The 18,398-nt window shown below is 40.1% G+C and overlaps 1 protein-coding gene across 2 annotated transcripts; it reads left to right on the forward strand.

Annotated features, from left to right (window-relative positions):
- The first annotated feature begins 528 nt into the window (after nt 1–528).
- Nucleotides 529–13,310, forward strand: abhd17ab (abhydrolase domain containing 17A, depalmitoylase b). 2 transcript variants are annotated; one of them, XM_032524830.1, is made up of 5 exons: nt 529–1,336; nt 1,972–2,342; nt 4,077–4,271; nt 4,993–5,172; nt 7,908–13,310. In XM_032524830.1, exons 2-5 carry the CDS (start codon nt 1,978–1,980, stop codon nt 8,131–8,133), a joined length of 966 nt encoding a protein of 321 aa, XP_032380721.1. In that variant the 5' UTR covers nt 529–1,336; nt 1,972–1,977; the 3' UTR covers nt 8,134–13,310. The 2 variants fall into 2 exon arrangements, with proteins under 2 accessions (XP_032380721.1, XP_032380722.1); XM_032524831.1 differs by having other exon boundaries at nt 529–997.
- The last annotated feature ends 5,088 nt before the right edge of the window (nt 13,311–18,398 follow it).

The raw sequence follows: 18,398 nt of genomic DNA on the forward strand, positions 1-18,398 counted from the left end.
TGTGTGTGTGTGTGTGTGTGTGTGTGTGTGTGTGTGTGTGTGTGTGTGTGTGTGTGTGTGTGTGTGTGTGTGTGTGTGTGTGTGTGTGTGTGTGTGTGGTGTGAGGTATTGTGTAACAAAGTGGCTTCATAATAAATAAGCTGGAAGGCAATAGAAAGGCAATGTGTGTGTGTTGTGTGTGTGTGTGTGTGTGTGTGTGTGTGTGTGTCATGTATTCCTGTCATGTATCATTTTATTAATGCATCTTTGTTCTTTGTTATAAACAAATACATTAATTAATTACAATGAGCTCCCACCAACTTGAATGAATCATTTGTCTAGAGTAGAAGAGTCACCAATACGAAGTAAATGTGATGATTCATGAGCACTTTGGTGATAATGGATACTGTGTCATTTACCCTTTTTCCAAAAGTGCAAATGAACAATTAAGTTCAAGTATGTCATCTTTTACAACTTTTTCACAGACACTGATAACAGGTTTCCCATAATTGTCCAATGGAAACTCCTTACGTCACATCCTGTCAGCTGTCGCTTCCGGATGCGGTGAAACGACAGCGAAGAAGGAAAACACCGCACGTAGCTAGCTACATGGATTAATTTAAATGACAAGACGCCATCCATAAATTCAGAGGAGACGCCTGCACCTTCCAGAGTGGATTCATGGACACAATTACACCCGTCGGAAACGATGTATTAACGGTGTTTTACATCGGGTGGCCGCATATAAGCCCTGTTTTTACTGAGTAGCCGTGTTTTTGTTTTCTTGCTAGCTGTTAGCTTAAGCCAGCGAAGCGTTAGCTGGTACGCGCAGACAAACGGCTTCTCTCTCCGGTAAAAAAAAGAAGACTTGTCGTTATTCTTTACACATCACTCAATTGTACAGGCGTAGACAGTGCTGTGCGTGTTTGATTGTGATTGAAAAGCGTTCAGGATTAGTTTTTGGTCACTTTGCAGGTAGACTGCTTTGGAAACGTTCGTTGCTCACTGTCAAAAACAAGTAAGTTACAAAAGTTGTAGTCAGTTTTCTTAAAATATCAAGGGCACGTTTGGGAAACACACCATTGTGTCTGAAGTGACTCGTTGACATCTCAACAAATGGACAAAATGGATATGATCTGGACTTCAGTCTCCACACAGACAACACAGCAGATATTTTGTAAATAACACTTCCCTGTCAGTCCACTGCTTTTACTCCTCCTGCTGACAGGGCACTTTACAAACAGTATCCTGTGTTTGAATTTGACTGAAGCGGAGGAAGTCTTCCTTGTTTTATTTTTTGTTTTCGGAGCAACTTCTTTTTCAACTTTAACTTAGATTAGGCTCTTCAGCTCAACAGGTAGGTCTACTGTTGTCATGTACATCTATTATATATTTGGGGTAATGTCTTGTGGGGCTCTATCCAAAAATTATTTTCATAATTGGCTCATCGTTAAATTATTAGTTCAAAGATATGTTTAAGTGATCAGTCATAATCATTATGGTATACCAGAGCCCTAAAACTGGCTTAATTTAGCTTACCCAACATTCAAAAAGTATTTAGTATTAGACCTGCAACAATTAATCGATTAGCTGATTGACAAAAAAATAAATAAACAGCAACTGTTTTGATAAGTTCTTACTTGGAAATATATTTTTCAGCCTCTCAATTATGAGGGTCTGCTGATTTTCTTTGTCTGATGTGACAGTGAACATAATGTTTTTAGACAAACAACAAACAACATAGTGACTTTGAGCTTTAGGAAATTGTGACACCCATTTTTAACTTTTCTCATATGTGTTTATCTATGAACAAATTATTTATCAATCTTTACATGTCCCAAACTATCTGTTGTAGAAACATTGTCAGCCTCATTGCAGCCACACTTTGACTGAAGGCCTTTACATTACATTGTAATAGGTATCTCATTGTGTAAACACAAGGATGATGTGGATTCATTAGGACAGTGATCCTCTTGTCTTCCTCCTGCACAGTGAAGGATGAATGGCCTCTCTTTCGGCGAGCTCTGCTGCCTGTTCTGCTGCCCGCCCTGCCCCAGCCGCATCGCAGCCAAGCTCGCCTTCCTGCCCCCTGAGCCCACTTACGCCTTTCTTCCAGACCCAGAGGCTGTCCCTGCTGCACCAGGGGCAACAGGGACATCCAGCCTACGGGCGCGGAGCGTTGCATCAGTTGCTGGAAGCGGTGGGGCCGGGCCTTTGGATGGGAGGTGGAAGCTCCACCTGACGGAGCGAGCAGAGTTTCAGTACTCGCAGAGAGAGCTGGACACGACAGAGGTGTTCCTCACACGATCCAGCAGAGGAAACCGAATCGGCTGCATGTACATTCGCTGTGTTCCTAATGCCAGGTAGGTCGTTTTAAAGGTTTCGTTTTATAGACCACAGCTTAAGTGACCTTTCATATTGATGTTTTGACAGTATGTCACATTTCGCAGAAGTGTTTCCACCCCTTTCTTCCTTGTCAGTCTTCTTTCACACACATCCAGGTCTACTTCCTTTACTTGTCTCCCTGTTGACTCAGCTGACTCAAAAGATTGTCTCTTCCTGCTTTGCCATGGATCACTGCTATTTATAATAACAGTTTCTTTAATTCTGAAAAAAAATCATTCTATTTTTCATTCTTGTTTGTAGGAACTCAAATGTTGAGTTTCACCCGCAGCCAGTATGTTTTTCTGCCTCATGATGGTGATCATAATAAAGAAGTGTCTAGCTCAGTAACAAGATATCTGTTTTCAGAGACGTATCATTTCCAGCCATCTGGCAGTCTCTCTTGTAGGTTTGTGTCACTGTATTTTTTGGCAGTGATTGGTAGATAATTTAATGAAACGTGATCTTATCATTTAGCAACAGATGTTTTATTATATGTGCCCTGAGATATACTGTAAAATGCAAAACTTTCAGTTTTATGCCCATCGTGCTGCAGTGTGCTGCTGCTGATTAATTTACTCAATCAATTAAAAAGACATGGACAAGCTTTTGTTACAGTCTGTGTGTCTTGTATTAATGTCTAGCTTGTATTACATACAAATGAATCCAAACTAGACTTGATATGGAAGAGTCATTGTTGTGCTACATTCTGAGTGAAAAGACCACGAGCAAAGCCACGGGCTGCATGAGTTCATAAACAAAACCACTGAGGGACAGTCAGTGTGTAGAAAAAGTATCCAATTTCTCAAGAGAGCACAACAAGCATTCATGAATAAAAGGCAAGGGCTAGAATACCCAGCTTCTATAGTGGATACCCTGCTTCTCGGGTTGTGCAAAATGTCTGGAAGTAAGAGTCATTGGACAAGATTGGTAAACCAATCCTCCAACAACCGCACTTTTAGACAAAGACACATTGGCTCGGAGTCCAAGTAACCTCGCTGTGTTTATCCTAACAGGTTGCTTATAGTTTGATTTAGTGTAGAGTCACCAGGTTGGACTTGTGGATGGAGAATTAGAAACTGGATTGTTTGTTAGTCCATTTGATTGTGTCAGTTGTCATTTTTCTGTTACTCCTTCATGTAGGTCTGGGCAATAAATTGATATTATATCGATATCGTGATATGAGACTTGATATCGTCTTAGATTTTGGATATTGTGTGGATATTGTCTTTTCCTGGTTTTAAAGGCTGCTTTAGAGTAAAGTCATTTACTTTTGTGAACTTACCAGACTGTTTTAGCTGTTCTATTATTTGCCTTTTCCCCATTTAGACATTATGTCCACATTACTGATGATTATTTATCTAAAATCTAAGTGTGAAGATATTTTGTTAAAGCACCAATTGTCAACCCTAGAATATTGTCGCAATATTGATATAGCGGTATTTGGTCAAGAATATTGTGGTATCTGATTTTCTCCCTATCGCCTAGTTCTGCCTTCATGTGACTCTGCGTCAAATGAACTTCAGTACAATTCCCCATGTCCATACATATGATGTGGCATTTGTTTCATTTACTAGTGGTGTTTTGCAGTCAAGATATTTCTCTTGTAACAATATCATTGATACTTGTCTATAGACTGCTTTATTTCCAACCATACTACTGCTCAGGGATTGTTGGCCCATCTACTAACCCGTCTTTTGTATGTGTCCTTTCAGATTCACAGTGCTCTTCTCCCACGGTAACGCAGTCGACCTGGGCCAGATGAGCAGTTTCTACATCGGCCTCGGCACCCGCATTAACTGCAACATCTTCTCCTACGACTACTCAGGCTACGGCGTCAGCACTGGCAAGCCCTCTGAGAAGAACCTCTATGCAGACATAGATGCTGCCTGGCACGCCCTGCGCACGCGGTATGTTATGATATAGGCTACCGGTAATTGGCTCATATATGTCCTTTTAATGGGGGATTTATTATCCGCCGTATGTTCTGCTGAGACAGGGTGCATGGTTTAGTTTAGGAGCAACTCAAACCATGTTGCATATATCAATGGATTCAAATATCACTGCATTTTTTTTTTTTTTTTAGGGATACCACTGTTGTGTGTCCGGAGAAAAAGCAAGAAGTGGTCAAAAAAGAAAGATGGTCGAAAGAGAAAGATGTAAAGAAGGGGGGGAATCAGGGTGGCAGAGGTTGTGATCAGGACAGAGCTGAGATGAAGAGAGCAGAGCAGAGGGTGGACAGATGCCTTGGGAATAAAAAAAGAGTGAGATGTATGGATGAAGGAAGGGAGGGAAGGCCTGTGGGGGGATGTCTCTCTCAAGGACGCTGGAATGTGATAAAGTGTTTCATTAGTGAAAGCGGAGCTGCCTAAATGCAGCTGTAGCCCTAGGAAGACATGACACCACGGAGCATTGACTAAGGGTTGGTTGAGGTGAATTTACATTTGGGTGTAGCTGTTTGTTTTAAATGAACGTCTCAATACTCTATCTCCTAAGTTAAACATGCAGCAATTCATTCATTTTTCTCCATTGTATACTTATAGTTGCTAACCTAGACTAAAATCTGTGAAAAGGTACAACTTCCACTAGCCTGCATTATAATGCTCTCTCTGCGTCTTTGGTCTTAACCAGGTATGGTATCAGCCCAGAGAATATTATCCTGTATGGACAGAGCATTGGTACAGTACCCACTGTAGACCTGGCGTCGCGGTACGAGTGTGCTGCCGTGGTTCTTCACTCACCTCTTACATCTGGCATGAGAGTGGCTTTTCCTGACACAAAGAAAACTTATTGCTTTGACGCGTTCCCCAAGTAAGTCTCTGCTGAGTGTTGCTATGGTTTCTCTGTCGCTTTGTACCCTTTTCAACCATTCTCCCTTCATCAGCCTCAATCAAATTCAGATTTATATTAATTACAGTTGCATTGTATGGTTAAGTTGACCAATTTCATTAAATAATGCAGAGAATTAAGTCTTTATACTCCCTTCTGTCTCATAAACTCCTTCATGGAAACATGATACACACGCAGATTAGTAGACCAGTTGACATTTCCAAATAATTACAGATCAGCCAACAGAAAAGCCTACTTTCTACTTGCACTTGTGAAGTGTTTCTTATCCAAGACAAACATCTGCGCTGAAAGAACAGCTCTGTGCTTTCGGATAGCATTTTGGTGCCATAGTTTCAGTTGTAGTGTCTTTTCTTGGTTAGTGTGTAGACATCAAATTTCATTTTCATAGCTGTGAATAGACCATCCGATTTCTGTTATATTTCAGAGAAGAACTGCGCTATCTTGCTGAAGGGATCTCACTTTTCGACCAAAGTCTTTTTCATTTTGATCTAAAAGTGATCTTGAATGAGTGCAATCTTAGTTTATCATTAACTTTTAACAACAGTGTAGAACTTGCAGCCTGTAACTTTCAAGTACTAAAGTCTTGTCCCACATATTTTAAACATGAGTGACAGTGAATGGTTGCATTGATCTGCAACATACACTTACACACTACACATACACTTTTTTAGTTTTTTAAAACAGTAACATTTTGTTATTAACAAGCCTGTCCTCCAACACTAAGTAGCCGGTTGTGAAATGCAGTACTTTTGGCGCTGTGCTTTTATTGCTTCATATTTTGTTATAACCTCCTTTTTTTTAGATTTTGTTGCTCACATTTGTGCGCAACTGTAATGTGGGTGTTTACTGTAAATGTGTTGTAACTGTGTTTTTTCTTTTTTAAATCTTGGCAACTGAATGGATTCCCATGGCGGGACAGTACCAACGCCAAGTAATGCTATCAATAGTGAGACTGTATCCCTTCTCTTCTTGTTGTCAGTTTAGTTTTAATGGCTGAGTCTGACAATGGTTCAAAAGCAGTCAACGCCAGCCTTAACGCCGAGTCTAGTCCCAGATGGTACAAGTGGGTAAGGGAGCAGAGGTGGTAGGAAACCAGGGGAAGCCTTGCTGTGTGTGTAGCGAGCTGAGAAAGCCTCCAGTGTTCGCTTGTTGTTCAGATTCAGAGTAGGCAGCTGGCATCCCTCCTTCCTCTGTGTGTCTATCTGTAGCCTTTTCTACTGTTTTCTATGTAAACGATATCTGTTTTCCATGGGAGGACTTTAAACTTTATTACAATTACCATTGTAATCTTTTTTTTTTCAGAAGTAGTTTTGTAATCTATTTTATATATCTCATTTGGCAATAAATGTTTATTTCTATCTATTAAAATCTATAAATTCCAAGACTCAATTGTCAAAACTGTACTAAAGTGACAGACGGGTCAGACTTGTATGTGTGACTTAAATGATATGTGCAAATGATCTGCACCCAGGCAATAAGACCATTATTTTACAGTCGGTAGACAATAAATAACATTTAAAATATCACGTTTGTTATAAAGCAAAACATATGCTTTATAGCCTAATAATTTACTTTAGCATTCCAGACAAAAATGAAGCTTTGCCCATCCATTAAGATATTCTTGTTTAATAAACATTATTAAAACATATTTGACTGACTTTTCTTCAGACCAGCAAACTGACCCACCGCAATTTCACTTTTATATGACCTGATCCACATTGCCAGTGGTTTGGGAGTTCAGCTGGACGTCACCATTAACCTAGTCTCGCATTGTCAGACCTTCCTTCAGACGCAGCAAGGCATTCTGGGTTGGGAGAAAAATGTGCTCTGGTTTATTGTCATTTCTTCTAGGAGTGTCGCAATACCACAAATTCAGTAGTCGGTCCCAATACCAGTAAAATAACACTATTCTCGATGCCTATTTCGATACCACGGTAAAAATAAATCCAAGATTCCATGTACTTTAACTTGAAACGTGAACTTCTTTATTGAAATATTTGAAAAATATCAAATTGTCATAACAAGACATACAAAACATGTGCAATAGAACAACATAATAAAGAGCAATGAATGGTCATAATGCAGCAACTAGACACATTCCAGACTTCCAGGCATCTTTTTAAAAGATACTCAGCAGTTTCAGCTTAGAGTCCAAAAGCGCGCAGAGTTGGCTAATTTCCTCCTGAACAGGTAGCTAAGCATTAGCTTCAGGCTAATTTATCACGGCTGCATTTTTGTCATTTCAACATTTGTGTACTCACATTGAATTATATGGCTAGAGTAGCCGAGTTGGTTACTTTCAAAAAAAACAATTGAGACTTTGCCAGTAAAGTGATCCTGACTGGTCCTGGCTAGCTGTGGCTAACACCGCAGTGCTGACCCTGTTAGTCACAACAAAAAACTTAGATTGGACAGACAGTCTAGCTAGCTGTCTGGGTTAACCCTGCAGAGATCTGAGGAACAGTTTACCATAGTCCTCATAAATCCATCAGAGTTTAGAATGCCAACACAAAGAAAGCGGAAGGTGACTGACATCTGACCAAAAAAGAGGAAATTTCCGGTGCAACAATCCTGGATGTGGAATGTCGTCGAGACTACCATTAACCTGACTTGATCAATCTGCTTTCAGAGCTCTTGCATAAGAAAAATCTGACCTCTTCTTCTCCTTTTCCCATTCTCCCTTTTTCATCTCTTAGCATTGAGAAAGTGTCCAAAATCACATCCCCAGTGCTCATCATCCACGGGACAGAGGACGAGGTCATCGACTTCTCCCACGGCCTGGCTCTGTTTGAGCGCTGCCCCAAGGCTGTGGAGCCTCTCTGGGTGGAGGGAGCGGGACACAACGACATTGAATTGTACAGCCAGTATCTGGAGCGCCTACGCCGCTTCATAGGACAGGAGTTGGCAGTACAGCACGCCTGACCATCCCCACCAGGATCCTCATCAACGTGGTCATTACCATTTTTCTGTGTCCAAGTTGGAGATGTGTCCGAGAGTCATCTCCCTCCACTTACCAAGGCTTCCGGGGGTTTAATGCTTCACACACTGCAGTGCTCTATTTCCGGGGCACAGAACGCCTTTAATGGACCATGGTTTGATGCAACAAGGAGAAAACAAGTGTGTTCATAAACACCAGAAGTGCGTGAGTGTGAAAGTCTTCACAAACTGCATTTTTCGACTGCTGTTTTTTTTCTTTTTTCTTTAACAGTAGGCTACAGCTGCCACGTGTTATGTGGCAGCATATATATTCTGATACTGTGCAATAACATGGACAGTGTCCACAGGAAAAAATACTTTAAATGATTAAAGGAGATTTAACAGAACAACAAACTCATAAGTAATCATGTAGATCAATAACATTGGGGTCCACTTGAATATTTCCCAGCCTACTCATAGTTTGTGTGTAACTTTAATGGGATAGTTAAATGGAAATGGTGGAGAATGGGGAACACTAAAGAAGACTTGCAAAAGTGCTTGTGACACGTGTTGGGGAATGTTTTAGTTTTCTAATTATCAGAATAGCAAACAAGTTTGTAACTTAAGTTCTGTAAGGTTTCTCTTAGCAACACCTGTACAGTTTAATGCAATCGAAATTCAAAGCACTACAGCCGTGCTTCCATTCCCACATTGTTTTTGCGCCTCACGTAGGGCTGGACCTGAATACGCGACTACTGGTTCGTTGGGGAGGTATTTGGTTTTTAATTTTGGGATTCTTTTTTCAATAGGCCCAACCTAGAATAACAGAATCCTAAAAAACATGAGTCCCTTTGGGGCGCCTTGGTAGCTCACCTGCTTGCGCATGCACCCCATGTACAAAGGCTCAGTCTTCACCGCAGGAGGCCGCCTGTTTGATTACAACTTGCAGCCCTTTGCGGCATGTCTCTCTCTCTCTCTCTCTCTCTCTTTCTTTCTTTCCTTCTTTCTTTCTTTCTTTCTTTCTTTCTTTCTTTCTTTCTTTCTTTCTTTCTTTCTTTCTTTCTTTCTTTCCGGTCTTCAGCTGTCCTGTCTAATAAAGGCCTAAAACGCCCAAAAACTAATCTTTACAAAAAGGAATTCCTTTAATTAGTTGTTGCAGCACACTGTTTCCATTTGAGCTCAGTTTAAGAGTCTTTTCTGCCGGGGCGGCCTCTAGCTCACCCAGTAAGAGCGTTCGTCCCATGTAGGCTGAGTCCTGCAGGGGCCCCGGTCCGAAACCAACCTTGCTGCGTGTCATCCCCCATTTTTCTCCCCCTTTCCTGTCTATCCACTGTCACTAATAACGGGAAAAAAAAACAAACAAAAAAATCTTAAATAAAAAGTCTTTTCTGCCTTTTGCTGAAATTTCTAAGTGTCCCTAAACTTTTGACCGGTAGCGTATATATTATAAAGAACAATACAACATGACTACAACTAGTAAAAGTATTTTGCTCAATCCCCAGGTTCTTAAATGCTCTGTAAACTGACACTTTTGGTATATATATATATATATATATATATATAAATAACTAATTCACAATGCCATATACGGCACAGAACCAAATTACTGTGCATTTATTATTAAATGAAACATTTGTTTTAATGAGTTATTACCCTACTCCACTCCACACTTTTTTTGTGATCAAATTAAAAAATAAATAAATACCTTTTTATATTCAGAAATACAAACAATTCTAGTGAGACATGGAACGCGTCCCAAAGCCAAAAAACATAGAGGAAAGGGAGGGAGGGAAAACAACACATGCAGAAACCACCCTGCTCCAACTTAACGAAAATGCTTCTGATAAAATGGACCAACTTAAATAAAACCAATTAATACCAATTAAAAGAGTAATGTAGGATGGTTGCTTGACATTATCAAATGCTTCTCTGGCAGCTGGCCTGCTGGCAGTTTTAATCCAGCTTTGCAAAGTTGCAGATCTTACAGAGTTTATTACATTAATCAATTGGGACATTCATTTATCTTCTAATAACAGAATAAGGCGACTTTCACTTTCAACGTCACACCTGATTGTCATAGGCTAAACAACGTTTAAACAATGCTATAACTTAGTGAGATTCAAGAGCCTAAACCATCCTATCCCTGAGCCTCTCTCTTCTCCACAGAGCGTACATTAATGGAACGGATGGAACGTCAGTTAACTGTCATTAGCTTTGGTTGGCATTTTACTTTAATATAAGAAAACACTGTGCGTCGTGATGCAAACGTTATTCAAAACTCATGTGGATTGTTTTGGTTACTATTCACAGGGCATTTGTCACAATCTCCATAACTTTAAAAACTCTTGTGAAGGCAGAGAGTCTTGGGTTTCCCTCTTTCATTTTCGCTGCTCCGTGTTTGTGAGAATATAACCCTCCTGTCCTCCCTTTAAAACATGTCTTATGTCATATCTGAAATTTGGGTATCTTTTTAACCAGATTACCACAAAAAATGGATTGGATTCCATCCAAGACTCTTTGCAAATACAATTGATCACTTTCCTTCCTGATGAAACTGATCCCTTTACTCTAATCTTAACTATTAGCTAAATAATTCATAATTTCTGCTTTTTTTAACTCAAATATTTGATACACTTCTATATAAATGAGGGTTATTGACCATGAATTCCAAAATGTACTGTTAGGTGGTGTTAGTGAAAACTAAATAAAAGTCTGAAACAGAGACAAAAATCAGGGTTAAACAAAGCCACGTGACTGGGGGCATCGCTGAGGGCAAGATTGGATGATAGAGCGATTTAATTTGATTTAACTTTAGTAATTATCACCGTATGCAGCCACAACCGTTAAAAAAAAAAAGAAAAGACAGAAAGGTTTAGTTAGGCTCTTCCACCAGAGGGGCAGCTCATCCAATCAGGGCAAATGGGCAGTTGCCTGGGCAGCAATAACCTGTACCTGTGCACTTCCCTGTTTAACGGTGTTTTCTAATATCCTATTACCATGTGTATTTATTTGATACATACATGCATAGTGATGAAATTGAATATTGCATCTTTAATTTTGCTCAGGTAACCCTCTTTTAGACATTAGGGTTCCACATTAGTTTGTTGTTTTTGTTTATTCAGTCCCCTAAATCTCCTCCGATCCTTTGAGCAAAGACTTCGGAAAACACAGTCATCCAGTGTGTGGGGTCTTTTTAATCTTCAATTTAGAACCAAATGAAACTAGGATCCCAAAACTGACGAGTTCGGTGAGCCATAAACCTTTTCTTCTCTGCACCACATCTGCGTCCCGGTAATGCGGTGGGATTGGCTGTTTTAAAGTTCAAGAGTCTTAGAAAGAAAATACCTGCAGCTTCTTCATTAAGTGGAGAGTCTGTTAGTCCTGCCCGCTTTGTTCTAATCTTGTCTTGTTTGTGTCTCACACCAGTAGGTCACAGCTGTCAGTGAAGTTCCTGTTTCCATCCGTGTCTAGAACAGAGAAGCAACTACACACTAAAATTAAACAGACCTCGGGTTTTTTTTAATCTCTTTAATGCTGTTTGACGCCCATCTTACTCATTTGCACTCTATCTTGAGAGGCAGTTTGTCCATTTGAGCAGTGAATGACCGTTGACAAAAAGAATTGCTCGTCGATTTTCTTTTTAATTATGGATGAGCTTCACATTCTGATGAATTCAAATCATTCCCACTTCTATACAGCTAAGCACAGGAACAGATGTCTCACAAAAACAAATGGAAGCAGTATGGTTCTTTATTTTGTGTAAAGCTTCAACAGCGTAAGCAAAGAGCGCAGTAAGAAGCTCTTCTGAGAAACAGACGTGAGCATTAGAAATCTGACAACATTTTGGCACATTTATCGATAACCGTTATTACTATTCTGTGCTACTGGTAGAAGTAGAAAGCAAACAGGCTGAGTGCACGTGAAGAAGAATATCCCACTTCAAATCTCACTTCTCTCTGGTTTACAGTCTTTACAACAACTGCCTATAACAGCTGTCTGGTTGGCTGTATGCATACATATAATAACTATTATGTGTGCTTATTTTAGGCAGAACGTCTTAGTAACATCATTGATTTTACAAAAACAATTAACTGTAAGAGTGGTACAGTACATTTTCTAACTGCTGGTGTGATTTTTGTAACAAAACATGCATTGCCCTCTTGATTGTTCTTTTAGCGCTGATTATTTAGGGAAATATCACTAACCAATATACACTAAATTGTCCCGTTTTCCTGCAAAGGCCCCCTCTTTCTCTCATTGTTATCAGTATACAAAAAGGCCAGGTTCACGATTCTATCACCTGCCTGTCCTGTTCAAGTCATGTTGGGTTGACTTATAAGATCAAGTGTAATCCCTTCCTTTTTCCTGCCTACTTTAGATTCACTGCACTCTATCTCCTACGTGATTTATAAGCAGACATAAGGTGCGAGTGTAAAGCATCCATCTTAAAGGTGCAACACTCACTAAGCCACAGAAGTTTGAAGCCAAAATTCAAATCTATGGCTTAAAATGAAAAGGAATAAAGTGTTTCCTAAACTGAGTTGAATTGCAAGAATGTGTATGTATAAACCAAAGTGTAACTTTTTATTTTTATTTTTTTAGAGCTTTACCTAGCGTACCTGCTGATTATGTTATCTTTTTGACCAAAGGCAAAAATGTTCAATTCAAGTTCTTTTAACTTTTTTATTTATCTATGTGGTTGGGCTGATCTTTTTCCACTATACAGTACATTTGCATACAAATTAAATATGTAATAATAATAAATAATTGTTTGCCATTATGCAGCAGCAGAGTTGGAACAGCATCAATTACCAAGTTTAGGGTGGTGGTGTTTTTGTTTAGTTTTTTTTGAACTGTTTGTAATTTATCATTGGTTAAAGAGTACAGCCAAGCAATACATCAAACCGTGAGTTTGGATATGTTTTTTGGGGGGGGTGGGTGATTAAAGAACAACGATAAAGAAGCTTCAAGCAGATAAATGAAAAATGTCTTTTATTCAAATGTTTGGATTACTGGTGTAACACACATCTGAGTCTGTGGGTATCATCTTTGTCATCCCACATTGTTTTCCATCGTTTATTATACTGACTAATTTGTAGTTTTGGAAGATTTTGTCTTTTTTTTTCTCCAAGAATTGAAAAGAATAAGAAGTTAATAAAACATCATCTGACATTGGTAATTAACCTGACTCTTTTGCTTTTCTAAAAGTTAGTGCCATCCCATAAATGTGTTGTTGTACAGTCAGTATGTGCTCTAAGCTCTAAGAGAAGAACAGCCTTTCTCATTCAGTCACTGATTTTCCACTCATGGCAGTCCTGGCACACAGTGACTAATGACCTGCCGGTAGTGAAAGGCCTCACAGCGCTGCACGAGACAGATCCAAGAACGGCTCGGGCGAATAATTGGCCGATGACTAAATGAGTCTTTAATTGTGTGTGTGCGTGCAAAACACTATATTCGTGGGGTGCTAAAACTGGGGGTTCAGTATACTTGAGGGGTTCTGACAGCTTTGTGGGACCAAAATGCGGGACCCCAGAACTTTAATGGGCTGTTTGAGGGTTAAGGCTTGGTTTTAGGTTTAGGGTTAGAATTAGGTTATGGTTAGGTTAGGGTAGAAACGTAGCGCCCTGGATGGACGCTACAAGGGGCACGGGCACAAGGGGACCACCGGTGTGAATAAAACACTTAAAACCTCCTTATAAAACCTGGTTCGGTTCTAAAAAGCTGTTTAAAAGAAAGCTGTTTAAATGTTCAGAGCAGGGCCAAAGAAGCACAGGACAGGAAGTGAGGGTAAGGGTTAAGGTTAGGCATTTAGTTGTGATGGTTAAGGTTAGGGTAAGGGGCTAGGGATTGCATTATGTCAATGACGGGTCCCCACAAAGATAGTACCACAAACCTGTGTGTGGGGGGGTGTTTTGCAATGGGCTTGTTATCATCTGTTCCAGAAATAAAAGGTTCAACTGATGTGTTTTAATTAAAGCGGTACCAAAGGACTTGTAGTTTGTCCCCATCTCCCCTCACACTCTGCCTCCCCTCACTCTCTGCCACCGCGTTGAGCTGTAGGGACACAGGGACAGATGGATCATAAGCTGCGCTCCCCCTCCTCCCTCTGAACACACTTGTGCCAGCTCTTTTTCAACGGACGACATAAACAATCTGGTGTCCTACTCAAATGCTCTCACGGATTAAAAGCAGCTGCAGCTCACATCCCCCTGCCTAAAAGGCAAAGTTAGTGCAGCCTGATCTACTGCATTAAACACCACCACCACCACCACCACTGCTCCTCCACACTCAAACGCACATGTCTTTCACACATCCCTGAGCACAGAAACCCTTTCATGTTGATATGTATCAAAGGATTGTGGATGTGCTGGGTCTGGAAAACACAAGGGTTAAAACAGGACTTATCTGAAGACTTTGAATGTTCTCCTTTTGAGGACTGTAGTGATAAACATTTCGACTATACTCATCAGTTTGAGAGCTAAAGAAACGTAGTATGAAGGGTCTGGATGAGGAAATGAAACAGTCTTGCGGTTTTGCATTATTGCTGCATTGATGTTGACACTGTGTCAACTGGACGTATGAATATCACAGTTTGCCATGACCTTAATGTGTGACGCAAGTCTGCAGATGACTATGATGCCTGTTCAGAAAAAGGAGCTCACTCTAAGCAAACAGTGTAGACACAGTAGATGCAATTAAAGGTGCCCTGCCACACAACAACCGTTTTTACTCATCGTGAATGTGAAAATGAACTGCCACCTCCTCTGTCAGCTCTAGCCACTGAAAAGGAATAGGCGGAGAAATCTGGCCAATTACAAAAGGGACAACATGCGGCAAAGGGCTGTGGGTCGGATTTGAACCCACGGCTACTGCCAAGGACTCCGCCCACATGGGGTGCACGCTCTACTGGGTGAGCTAAAGATTACCCCCCCACCACCACCAGATGTATCATCCAGCCATCTTCGTTCGCTTATCCGGTATTGGGTTGCAGGGGCAGCAGCTCCAGCAGGGACCCCAAACTCCCCTTTCCAGAGCCACATTAACCAGGATCTCATTCTTTTGGTCCCGACCCAGAAGTGTCCTTGTTTAAATATTTAACAGAATAATTAATAATGTTACAGTTTGATGAATCTTTTAGCAGCCATGTACAAGCCATAATAGCAGACCATAGGTCAACCACTTCAACCCCGGATCACTTTCAGAATTTTAATACTCTTTCTGAAGCATGGTGCTGCTTACGTAAGTACAATATTCCCATTCTGATCTCATTTTCTAGCAGACAGAGACTCGCACACAAAAAGGAAGTTTTATTAAATTCCAAAAGTGATGAAATAATACACAATTTTATCCATATGGTACCATTATGCCTGCGCTGCATGTCTCGATGGACTCTACACTTGACGTTTTTTTAGATTTTGTCAGTCACTCGATGTATCTGAAATTGTGTTTGTATGTGCAAATTAGCTCTTGGACTGCTCTCCTAGCTCATTTAATTCAGACCTCATAACAACTAGTAATCATCCACTAATATGGTACATCATGAGCCCAGACAAAGGCAGGTTAGACTGAATGTACAAGCAGCTCAGAGACACCTCCAACTGAGAGGGCCTGACCTCCACGTCAGAGCAGATATCAGGCTGATATCACAAAGCAGGATGTAGGGAAAACACAAAACTGGACGATATTGCCTACACAAGTACTCCTATTACATGTTGCTGCATAATCAGTCAAGGAGTCGCCAGCATGCAGGATGAGCTGTGCCTTCTAATGAAACAGTCCTTCCAGCATTGAAAAGGGAACATGCAGCTTTTGGATCAATTAGTGTTAGAGAATATTTCCTGCTTTAGTATTGTGTTTCATATTAATTTAAGGCTTGCCTGCTCGCCTGCTGAGTTTATGTTTTGCTTCTGTTTCTCATTACCATTCCTGCAGAGCGTCTTTTACCCCGTGCATTATGTATATTTCCCTGATGTTTATCTGCTGTCTTCTTTGTAGATTTTAATGCATTCCCCTCCTCAATGTTTTCTTTGTTGGGCTCGGATTCACTCGGGGAGCACCAAGTTTCTTTCTGTCAAATGAAACTGATGGAAGAAAAAATGTGTAAAAAAAACATATTACAATAATTAAAATTCTTGGAATAACTAAACACGAAAGAGGAAGTCCTTAGTGTTAATAGCTTGTGGCGTTAAGGAGCTTTGTGAGGCCTACAGCCCGAGGGGAGCAGCTTGAACTCAGAATACAGAGGACGATACTGGCCTTTGGAAATACTGAAAGCCTTCCACAGGCAATCCTGTCACGCAGTGCAGAGATGCACCAATGTTTTCACCATTCGTCTCCAGAATGCCTCTAACTGTCTGTAGTGTTATGTTGCACTGTTGCACATTTAAAAACAGTTGTGTGTCTGGCTGAGAGGAGCACATTTGTGGAATAATTACACTGACTTTACAAAAGAATGGACTTGTCTCTTAGAGCGACAGAGCCATGTGGGGGACTTGAGCTGCATGCACACAAACGTTCATGACACAAAATGCTAATTTTTTCAACTAGCTTCTAAACCTTTTTGGCTTAAGATCCCCTCAAATGGATAAATGTCTACTGTTCTTACGACCACTTATCACACGTTATGGTCTTAATATGGACATGAATTGTGAGATCAACCAAGGGAGGATTTTTGTTTTGTTAAATTGTTTCCAGTATTTTACAAAGAAATAGCAAAAAATTGAGAAAAGTTAGAAAAACTAAACACATTTTTCTTGTGCTGACACAATGAAACAAAGTCAGCCACACTTTAATATCACATGACCCAGCTCAAAAATGTAGTTTTCTGTCATTTGGATTACACACTCTTAATTTTATGGATAAGAACAAAATCCCATTGCGTGAAGAGTCACTGGCTTGTAAAATAAATTTATATTCACTAGTTCACAAGTTATGTCTGTTTTAATGTTTTTAAAGAATCCCTGTGAATGTCAAAAATGTACTGTATGTTTGTCCTTGAATTCCTGGGATAGTGTTTGACCAGCGCACAAACCCAGTTTGAGGGAAGAAAGGTCGTGACTGTCGCATACAACTCAGCAGAAATGTCTTCCACTCAGCAAAATAATTTGGGCTGTGTCCAGGACAGACTCTGGTCCTTTTCTTAGTAATGTCAATCCTAACAGGAACAAGCATGTTATCTATCACAAGACAAGGGCAAAAAGACATCTATCCAATGCTCTCAGAAGAAGAAAGATGACTATGTTTGCCCTGTAAACCCAGATTTAGTCATAATTCAACTTTTTATTGGTCAATACTAATTCTGAGCGATAAGTAGAACAATCAGATATCACAATATTCTTCACCAAATACCTTGATGTCGATATTGCGAGGATATTTCAAGTTTGACAATTGGTACTTTTACAAAATGTTAGATAAAAGAATTAAAATAAAATTAAATCAATAATCATCAGTAATGTGGATGTAATGACTAAGTAGAACAGTCTGGTATGTTCAGAAAATGACATCACTTTACTGTAATGTAGCCTTTAAAACCAGGAAAAGACAACACTTACCATATTCTACCAAACTCTAAGACTATATCTGAACTCATTTCACAATATCGATATAATATCGCCCAGCCCTAGTCATTACTTATTCTTTCAGGTTTTGTAATAAACCATATTCATTACTAAATCCCATTAGTTGTTTGTAATAATCACCTTAAGTATGCAATGCACAGATCATATTAAAGCTTTAGTGCATAACTTTTTTACATTAATGAACGTCTGTTACATTCGAGCCATTGCCAAATGAGTTGCTACAAAGTTAATTAAGACTATCAGCTCCACAAAACTCTCTCTGTATTTCTCAGTATGGCCATGTTCAGAAACTGGTGCCGTCCGGCGACTTTCGCACACAAAACGTTGAGTGAAGATAATTACGATATTACTGAGGAGTCCATCGTGTTTTGTTGTCTTTATGTAATAGTTACTGCAGTACAAATTCTAATAAGAATCTTTCTCTGTTGATCCCGTTTGTTTGTTTGCTGCTTTCATGGCTATGCTAACGCTGTAGCTGTAGCGCGCTGGGTTTATGTTTTTTACAGGTAGATCTGGCAACCCGGCTTGGCTGTCAAACTGGGGAGTTGATAACAACACACAGGCTAAAACACAAACAGACATTCCTTCATGGAACGGAAATTTTTAAACGAGAAAAGACTGGCTTGTAGACTGGATTTTGCCCTGCAGCTCGGTCTGGAGACCTGCACGTTTAAATCTCCTGCTTCTGTT

The sequence above is a fragment of the Etheostoma spectabile genome, chromosome 9, assembly GCF_008692095.1.
Source record: "Etheostoma spectabile isolate EspeVRDwgs_2016 chromosome 9, UIUC_Espe_1.0, whole genome shotgun sequence".
Lineage (NCBI taxonomy): Eukaryota > Metazoa > Chordata > Actinopteri > Perciformes > Percidae > Etheostoma > Etheostoma spectabile.